We start from the raw sequence: 8,917 nt of genomic DNA, 5'->3' as shown, positions 1-8,917 counted from the left end.
GATTTGTTTTGTTCTTTGGGTTTTTTTGGCCACACTTGCAGCGTGTGGGCCAGGGATCACACGTACAACCACAGCAGTGACCTGAGCCACAGCAGTGACAATGCTGGATCCTTAACCGCTAGGCCACTAGGGAACTCCTGTTTACATGCATTTACTGTCTCTGGAGCTTAGCAATGAACACAAAAGCCAGGAGGAGCTTGTGGCTGGAAGACAACAGATGGTGGGGCTGGTGGCAGTGGTGGTGATCGGGAGATGCTGGTGGAAGCTGGGTGGCTGCAGGAAGTCCCACGAAGATGGGTGACATCTGCCGCTGTTCCTGGTCCATGCCCACCTTCAGACTCATTCTACAGAGTCCCCTCTGGTCAGGGCAAGGCTGGCTCTTCTCTACTGCGAACCCTCCCCTCGCCCCCCACCCCGGGCTGCTGCTCTGCAGCCCGAACAGCCTAGAAGCATATCTGTGGCTGAAGCATCAGGAAAAAATGCCATGCAGATGGGAACTGAGTGAGAAAGACACAATTTATTGGTCACACGGAGCGACGCATGTGGCGATGTGGGCCGCGTCCCCCTTCTCCTGGTCACACACACAGGAGATGGGCTGGACTGGGCTGCCTACATTACTTCTGTTATATCCAAAAGCCACACAAGAAAAGACATCACTAGTCTATCCGCCCAGTAACTGAGGAAGCAGGGCCGAAAAGCCACAGAGCTCGGAAAAGAAAAGGCTGCGTTGCTTTGAGAGCCGGGGACCGAGAGGCCTGGCCTCCCGGGCATCCAGGCAGGAGGCGAGAGCTGGCTTTCGGGGGCAACAAGGCAAAGACGCTTCCAGCTGGATGAGATAAGGCTCTGGAGGATCAGCTCAGCCCGTGGCCTGGAGGTGGCTGCCCACCTGGAGGAGGGCCTGTGCGTCGCCCGTCTCAGCTGGATCTGTCCACCGGAGAGGAGGAGCTGATTTTCTTTCTCCGTCCGACTCAAGAACTAGGAAAGTCCTGTGCTCCACGCCGGCTCTGGCGGACCCCTGCGGCTTTAGCTAAAGCACTCTGCACCACGGAAGCTAGACAAGGCCAGGCTCACTGTACCCTAAATTAACCACTCACGTCGCTGGCCTTCATTTTTAATGCTCTGTCCAAACCACTCAGGACATCCTGTTTCGAACTGAGGGGTCTGGGAATGTGGTTTTAGTTGGCTGAGGAAGACAACGAACCATGTCCGTAAAGCACTTAGCATGGTACCTGGCAGGGCTGAGTGCTCCATACGGGCAGCTATTATTATTAATATTATTATTATTATTATTCATATCTCCACCCATGCATCAGCACGTGAATTCCTTTCTTCAAAACGGCGACCGGAACGAGGCTCTTGGGTCCCAAGTACCAAGATCAAGCTGGGGGCCCGGGGGTGCGGGGGTGCTGGTGCTGTCAGGTGTGTTTCCCTTCCAGCCTCAGTACTGAGGGCCACGTTTCGCAGCCAGTGCACCTCGCCGACCACAGAAGCTGCCCCCCTCCTGAAAAACACGAAGCCCTGGTGGGAAGCTGGGTAGGAGGCGTGAACAGAGGTTCCGGGAGAGGGTCCCAGCGGCATCCTGCTGCTCCTCTGGGCTCCCGTCTCACGGGCAGCTCACGGGACTTCACTGCGGGACAAGAACAGAAGACTGTCAGAGCCGCGACCTTGCCAGTGCTGTCCTGCAGCGACATGAGTGGTTAATCGAGGGTACAGTGAACCTGGCCTTGTCAGATTTAACTAAAGGTCCCCGTGTCCCTGCACACCCTGGGCTAGAGGACGCTTCCTTTAACCGAGTGCTGAAGAGACTCAACACTCTAAGTACTCCCATACATTCCAACATATACGCATATATGTTACATGCACACATAGTAATAGATGATATATACGAAATAACGTGGAATGGATAATACATAGAATTTACACAGAAATTACAACACAGAGAAATGGTATATAATCAAATTTAATCTTCCCTATAAACCTATGAGGCAGGTTCCATCGCTAGCCCTCTTTCTACAAAGGAGTAAACAGAGGTTGGAGGCATCGAGCCAGAAAGCGAGAGAGCCGTGATTCAAACCCAAGACCGTCTGGCCCTTGAATCTGTTCTTGACCACTATGAGTTTTGGTCACAAAGAAATCCCCTTTACAGGAAGGAAGGGGACACTGAGGGTGGCGTCTCTCTAACGCTGGGGAGATTTTAAGCACTGACACTAGTGAGGATAATCACGCAATAAAGACCTGGGCGCTTTTGTATTTGTGAAGCCTAATCCTGTGGGCCTGTCGCGGAGGACTCAAGAGTTTTACCCACAGCCCGGCCTTTAACGCCTTCAGGGTAGAAGCAGGGACTCTGGGGACAGGCTGGGTTCAAATCCTGTCTCCACACCCTTACTCATAGGCAGCTTCCAGAACACCTGTTTCTTGGAATCCCCTCGTGGCTGGGGGGGGAGTTGTGTCACACACATGCACCCGAACACACTCCTGGGTGCGGTGGTGGAATCACACACACACACACGCACTCCCACGTGCAGCCGCATCACACGCACGCATACGCGGCGGCCGAAGTCCCGCGCCCGCGCACCTGCATGGCGGCCCTGCTGACCGGGGCATCCTCGGGCCGGTGCTTGGCGTGGTGGGGGAGCTCGGCGTTGTCGCGGTAGTCGCGGCCCTTGGAGTGCTGCAGGTGCAGGACGGCCGGGCTCTTGACCGGGAGCGGCGGCCGCTGGGCCGGCGTGGGCGGGAGCGGCTGGCTCAGGTCCGACCTGGAAGGCTTGATGGGCCGCTTGGCCGGCACCGGCACGGGCACCGGGGCCGGGGCCTGGGGGCCGGCCGGGGCCTTGGGCTTGCCTTGGCTCTTGTCCCCGCCTGCCGGGCGGCCCTCGGCGGTGGCGGCGGAGGACGAGCAGGTGAAGGAGCGGAGGCGGGGCGTGGGGCTGAGGAAGGGCGGGGGCGCGGGCGCGGGCGCCGGCTTGCCGGTGCCCTTGCTGCCCTCCGCCTCTTGGGCTTTGGAGAGCGGGATGTTGGGTGACAGGATGCCCGGGTCCGGGCAGGGCGGGGGCTCCTTCCTCAGCATCTTGGGCGATTCCTGCTCCTTCCGGGGAACCAGTTTGGGGAAAGAACTCACAGACCCATACAGCGGGTTCTCAAACATCTCGGGCTTGGTCATCTGCAGGTCCTCGGCAGGCAAGGCGTCCCCCGCGCTCTTCCCCGCGTCGCCGGGCCTGGAGCGTGGGAAAGAGGACGCACGGGGAAGAAACACACGTGGGGAATGACTGCTTAATGCGTGTGGGGTTTTCTCCTGGGAAGATCACCCCGTTTGCAACTAGATGGAGGTGGTGATTGCAAAACATTGCGAAGTGCTCAAGGCCACCGAATTCTTCGGTTTAAAATGCTATGCTACATTTTCTGTGAATTCCACCGTAATTAAAAAGAAAACCTTTTTTTTTTTTTAATGACAGGAGAGGGTACTGTTGTTACTCAGATGCGGATGACCTCACAGGTAACCTCAGCTCTCACCATAGAAACTGACCACACCAGAGCATTAGAGAGCCAGGGGGACTTCACGGAGGGGGTCAGACAGCTGACATGGCACCCCAAGGCCACAACCACCCCCTCCATCCTCATCAGAGAAGCCTGCTTGCCAGAGCTGACGCCCCCACCACTGCCAGCACACCTCCCTTCCTGGCTTCCCCAAAGAAGCCTGCAGCCTCTCCTCTGTGTCTCTAGCAAATTCTGCCTGACCCTCAGGGGAACAGAGGCCTTGTAGGTGACCAGACCACCTACACAATGACCACCTGTGCTACTTGAGGGTCCCAGGTCAAGATGCGAGGAGCCCCCCAAGTGTGAGACACTGCCCCAGGTGCAGGAGGCCGCTGCGAACCAGACAGAATCTGTGCTCAGGGGAGCCAACATTCCCTGTTAATACAGCATTTTTTGTTTTGTTTTGTTTTGTTTTAGGGCTGCACACACGGCATATGGGAGCTTCCCAGGCTAGGGGTTGAATTGGAGCTGCAGCTGTAGGCCTCCACCATAGCCACAGCTACACAGATCCAAGCCATGTCTGAGACCTACACTGCAGCTCAGGGCAATGCCGGATCTTTAACCCACTGAGCAGGGCCAGGGATCGAACCCGCAACCTCATGGTTCCTAGTCAGGTTCGTTACCACTGAGCCACAACGGTAATTCCTAACACAGCGTTCTTTCCTCTGCCTAGAGTCCTCTCCCTGCAGAGTTCCTGGTGGTTTCCTTCATGTCCTCGCTCAGAGTGAGAAGACTGAAACAATGGTCAAGTTGAAAATCAGAAGCAACCTGGACAGATGCATCAGGACACCAGCCGGTAGCAGGGAAACGGGCCTGTCTGACTGGCGGACAGAGAGGGCGCTCCGTGCTGCACCCAGAGTAGGTGAGAGCTCCCTTCGTTTGTCTGTTTCCTGAGTTATTACTGCTCTTTCTGGAGGTGACTTCCTGCTGAGCAGATGATGAGAACCAGCAATGGGAACACATTTTACTCTGTGGCCAACGGCATAGTCTCCCTGGGGCCCTGGGGCGGGTTCTGGGTTCTGCTTTCTGCAAAATAAGGAAGCTGTTGGGCAGAAAATGTGGGTCCCTTGGAAACTGCACTGAACTGTTCAGGCTGTGCTGCCTCTTACTGAGGGAGCGTGTGCTGCTGAAACGCGGCTCAGAAGTTGCTGAGCAGCCTTGGCTGATGGACTTTTGTGGGAGAAGGTGTGGGCAGGGGGCAGAGGCGAGATGTCATCCTTGCGCAGGTGCCAGGGAGACAAGATGACATGGGAGGTCGGGGAGGCCAGCCTCAGGGACATGCCCAAGGGGCTTGACTGTGGACGTGGGTTTTTGCTCATGACTCTTTGGAAAGACCTGGAAGCAGGTGCATAACCAGAAGTGTTGGGGCCTTGTACCAAGACCTTGGAAGGCTGCCCCTCCCCGCTCAGGCCATCCTCTGCATCCTCCCTGGATCCCCAGAGACCTTTGCTATGAGTTAGCCCAGAGAGGAGGGGGCAGGAGGGTGAAAGTGGCAGTGGCCAGACATTTCTGATGAAGAAGCAAGAAGAAAAGAAAACTGCCTGGCCTGCCACCGGAAGCCCACTCTCAATGATGAGAGAGAGGGGCCTGCCTCAGAGAAGGAGGGGCAGGGCCAGGAAGCGGACCCTGGATGCAAGCAATTCGGTGACCACAAAGCTCACTCCCCTGGGAGGAGAGCAGAAGATGGGGCGAGCCACATCTTCTCTTTGAGGAGGGGCTTCTGTCACTCTCAGCGGGGGCAGGGCCTGGTGGGGGCAGGGACACTGGGGAAGACGACGGAGCTTTTTAAAAGTCTTATCCCTGACCAAAGGTGACAAGAAACCACGGCTGTGGAGGAGGCGAGCCCGGGCCCAGGGCAGAGTTGATGCCTGTGGCAAAACACCCTCACTCCTGACTCTGGAGGCTGTTCTTTTCTAAAGGAGTGAAGCACCCAGCAGGGTCTAAGAGGAGCCCTCTTTTGTTTTTTTTTTGTGTCTTTTTGCCATTTCTTGGGCCGCTCCTACGGCATATGGAGGTTCCCAGACTAGAGGTCTAATCGGAGCTGTAGCTGCCGGCCTACACCACAGCCACAGCAATGCCAGATCCAATCCATGTCTGTGACCTACACCACAGCTCACAGCAACGCCAGGTCCTTCACCCACTGAGCAAGGCCAGGGATCGAACTCGCAACCTTATGGTTCCTAGTCAGATTCATAAACCACTGCGCCATGACAGGAACTCCCCTAAGAGGAGCCCTCTTTCTAACCACATGACATTGGTCCAGGGTGACCAGTTGTCCCAGGTTGACCAGGCTTCAAGGGTTTCCTGGGACATGGGATTCTTATGCCAAAAAAGGACAGTCATGGGCAGACGGGACAGCTGGTCACTTTACGTGGTGGTGGGGCAGTGTCGGAACGGCTGGTGACACCTCCTTTTCCACAGTCTTCCTGCAGGCCGAGTGGGGGTCAGGAGCAGCCAAGAGGCTGCGGGCAGGCGGGGAGCTGCAGGCTTCTTGCCTCCAGTCACCTCCTTGCTGAGAAGTGAGCTTAGAACCCCCCCTGGGCCCCTTGCCTACAAATGACCTCGTTCTGAAGCTACGACCCATGAAACCCTAGGGGACAGGTCCCCACCCAGTTCTAAGCTAGGTGCTATGTTCAAGTTATTAGGCACAAAGACACACTGACTTTGGGAACTTAAAATATTCCCCTTGCACAATCCCCTTGTTCTCTGTGGTTGTAGTTCCACTTCCTGGGGTCACCAGGAGATGACATTTGCCAAAAAGGCGCCTCAGCACCCACCCTATGGTGGCTTTTGTCCTCATTTTTCCCAGGCTGCTTCTCCTTTCCCCAGGTTTCTTATGGAAAAGCCAGAGTCCACAAACTTACCGACAAATTCTGAAAACTAGGGGTAGGGCTAAGCTCGGGGGCAGGTCCTGTCCCATCCTCCTGCCTCCCTCCATCCCTTCCTCCCTTCCTTCTGGCACCCCGAAGTCATCATAAACAGAACTGGCAGCCCCAAAGGAAGATGATGCTAATGATATGTTGCGCATCTCCAATCCCCTAACCAGTTTCTTTTGAGAAGCTTAAGAAAGAAAACTGAACTGCCCTTCAAGCCAGAGGAATCCCCAGCCAGGCCAGGTGTCGGAGGGCTGGAAGTGGCAGGAGATGACAGCACAATGTTTGACAACTTGCCTTTCCCTGCTTCGTTCTTTCTTTCTTTTTTGTCTTTTTAGGGCTGCGCCCACGGCATAAATAAGTTCCCAGGCTGTGGGTCAAATTGGGGCTGCAACCACCGGCCTGCACCACAGCCACGGCAGGATTCAAGCCGTGTCTGTGACCTACATTGCAGCTCATGGCCATGCCAGATCCTAACCCACTGACTGAGGCCAGGGATCGAACCTGTGTCCTCCTGGATACCAGTTGGATTCGTTACCACTGAGCCATGATGGGAACGCCTTCCCTGGCTCTTGATATATGACAGAGAACGCCTTGAGGAACGTAGGACCTCAGAGAGGAAAGACAGGCCTAGCATGGCACCTTGAAGTCATCATAAACAGAACTGGCAGCCCCCAAAGGAAGCCGATGCCAATGACATTTTGTGCATCTCCAATCATTGTTAATTAAGATCTGCACTTTTAATTTCCATTGTCACCCTGTGGGTACTAGAAACTCACAGGGCTCCCTGATCCTGCGTCTGCACGAGGCACTCATGCACGGGTTTGCTTGGTTAAGGCAGTACTTGTGACAAATAGCTGCAGCAGTGGGGGCTCCTTCCTGGCTCCTGTCCACGGGGCACATGGCACATGCTGCCTGGACCAATTCTAGATGCAGGTCCAATTTCTCTAACTGCTGGGGTTTTCCCGAAGTTTCAGAGGGAGGCCCCACTGCAGGCTGGCTGCTCTTCTCCCCTTTGGAATTTCCAATCCCAGCTGCTGCTTTTTAAAATTGGCCTCAGCAGGGGAGAGAGGGAAATTGCGCATGGGAACAGAAACCCTTGTGGTTGAGGTGAGAGAGGGGAACTCGGAGCTGGAGAGGGACTCCTAGGTGGAAATTCCCACCTCTGTTCCGCAGGGCCCTCCAGGGAGTCGGAGGGGGACGAGGGTTCACTGCTTATAGAAACGAATTTCTCAGTGCAGGTCGGTTTTACAGGGGCAATGTCTTTCTCTGGGAGCATGTTTAAAATTTGTTATCCTGTTTTTAAAAAAGCTTTCACGTTTTCACCAATAAAGTAGGGAACTGGAGATGCCACAAGCATTTCCCGAGAGCCTACCTTATTCCAGGCCCCAGGGAAGAGTCAGTGACCAAAGTGGACACACATCCTTGCCCCCGCGTGGCTTCTGTTCTAGAGCCAGGTGCCCGGCAGTGAAACCCCAGGGAAGGGAGAGGGCTTGGTGCAAGGACGCTCACCTTGACTCCTGTGTCCTGGGCCCGGGGCCTCGGCTTGCTGTGGATGCTGAAAACTTCTTGGGTGATACAGGTGGCTGGGAGGGTGGGGTTGGAGGGCTGTCTCCCCTTCCCGCCCCCAGGGAGGCGTCCTTGAGGGGCTGGTCATAGCTCCAGGCCGTGGGCTGCTGGTCGGGGGACAGAGTCTGCTTCATGTGCCCGAAGGGCCCCACCCCCATGTAGTTGGGGTTGATGATCTCAGTGATGCTAGAGCCGCCGCACGGAGGGACCCTGTGGGCGAGGCACACAAAGTCACACCCCCGGGCTCCTCCGATTCAGTACCAGTCTGAGGACAGTGTCCTCTGACGTCCCCTGCAGCTCCTCAGGCTCTCCTCAACCCCTTCACTTCTGGGGCAGGGGATTCATTCACTTGTTCATCCGTTCATTCATTCATTGGACAGAACAGTTACTGAGTGCCGCCTGGTGACACCGGGGCTAAGAGGCGAAATTACGGTTGTAACCGAGACACAGTCTCTGTGCTCATGGAACCAACATACGATGGGAGACGAACAAACCAGCTCAGTGGCGGAGAGACCAGGTATTTGTACACTGCTGAGGTCTGACTGAGTGACAGAAGAGGCAGAGATAGACTAGCTTGGGACCACTTGGGCATAGCATGGCCAGGGAAGGCATCTCTGATAAGGAAGGGAAGGGAGACAGCGGTAAGTAAGAGTAAGTGCAAAGGCCCTGTGGTGTAACAGTCTGAAGGCCAGTGAGCAAGCGGGGAGAATGGAATGAGAGGCTGGTGGGGCCGAGTGACCATGGGGGAGGGCAGGGAGGTGGCAAATGGAGAGGTCCATCTGGGTCAGCCAGCTTGTGTGTCTGCGAGGCATCAGGATGGAGACAGCCACGCGGGCACTGGGGAGGTGAGTGTGGAGGGCACAGAGGTCAAGGCTGGTGCCTTAGCTGTCGGGGAGTCAGTCTAGCGCTGACGAAGGGATGGCCAGCCTTGGTGAGGTGAC

General features: G+C 55.9%; 1 protein-coding gene across 2 annotated transcripts in view; it reads right to left on the bottom strand.

Annotated features, from left to right (window-relative positions):
* The window catches only part of INPP5D (inositol polyphosphate-5-phosphatase D), a 125,581-nt gene continuing 117,162 nt past the window's right edge, over window positions 499–8,917 (bottom strand). For both annotated transcript variants that reach the window (XM_021075030.1, XM_021075031.1), the window contains exons 25-27: window positions 7,920–8,186; window positions 2,576–3,215; window positions 499–1,627 (exon numbers count right to left, since the gene is read on the bottom strand). In XM_021075030.1, coding sequence (XP_020930689.1) covers window positions 1,625–1,627; window positions 2,576–3,215; window positions 7,920–8,186 — 910 coding nt within the window. In that variant the 3' untranslated portion in view covers window positions 499–1,624. The remainder of the gene's footprint in view (window positions 1,628–2,575; window positions 3,216–7,919; window positions 8,187–8,917) is intronic.

Source organism: Sus scrofa, chromosome 15 (assembly GCF_000003025.6).
Source record: "Sus scrofa isolate TJ Tabasco breed Duroc chromosome 15, Sscrofa11.1, whole genome shotgun sequence".
Taxonomy (NCBI): Eukaryota; Metazoa; Chordata; class Mammalia; order Artiodactyla; family Suidae; genus Sus; species Sus scrofa.
Note: the sequence above shows the minus strand (reverse complement) of the source record. Positions and strands in the feature narration are given on the sequence as shown.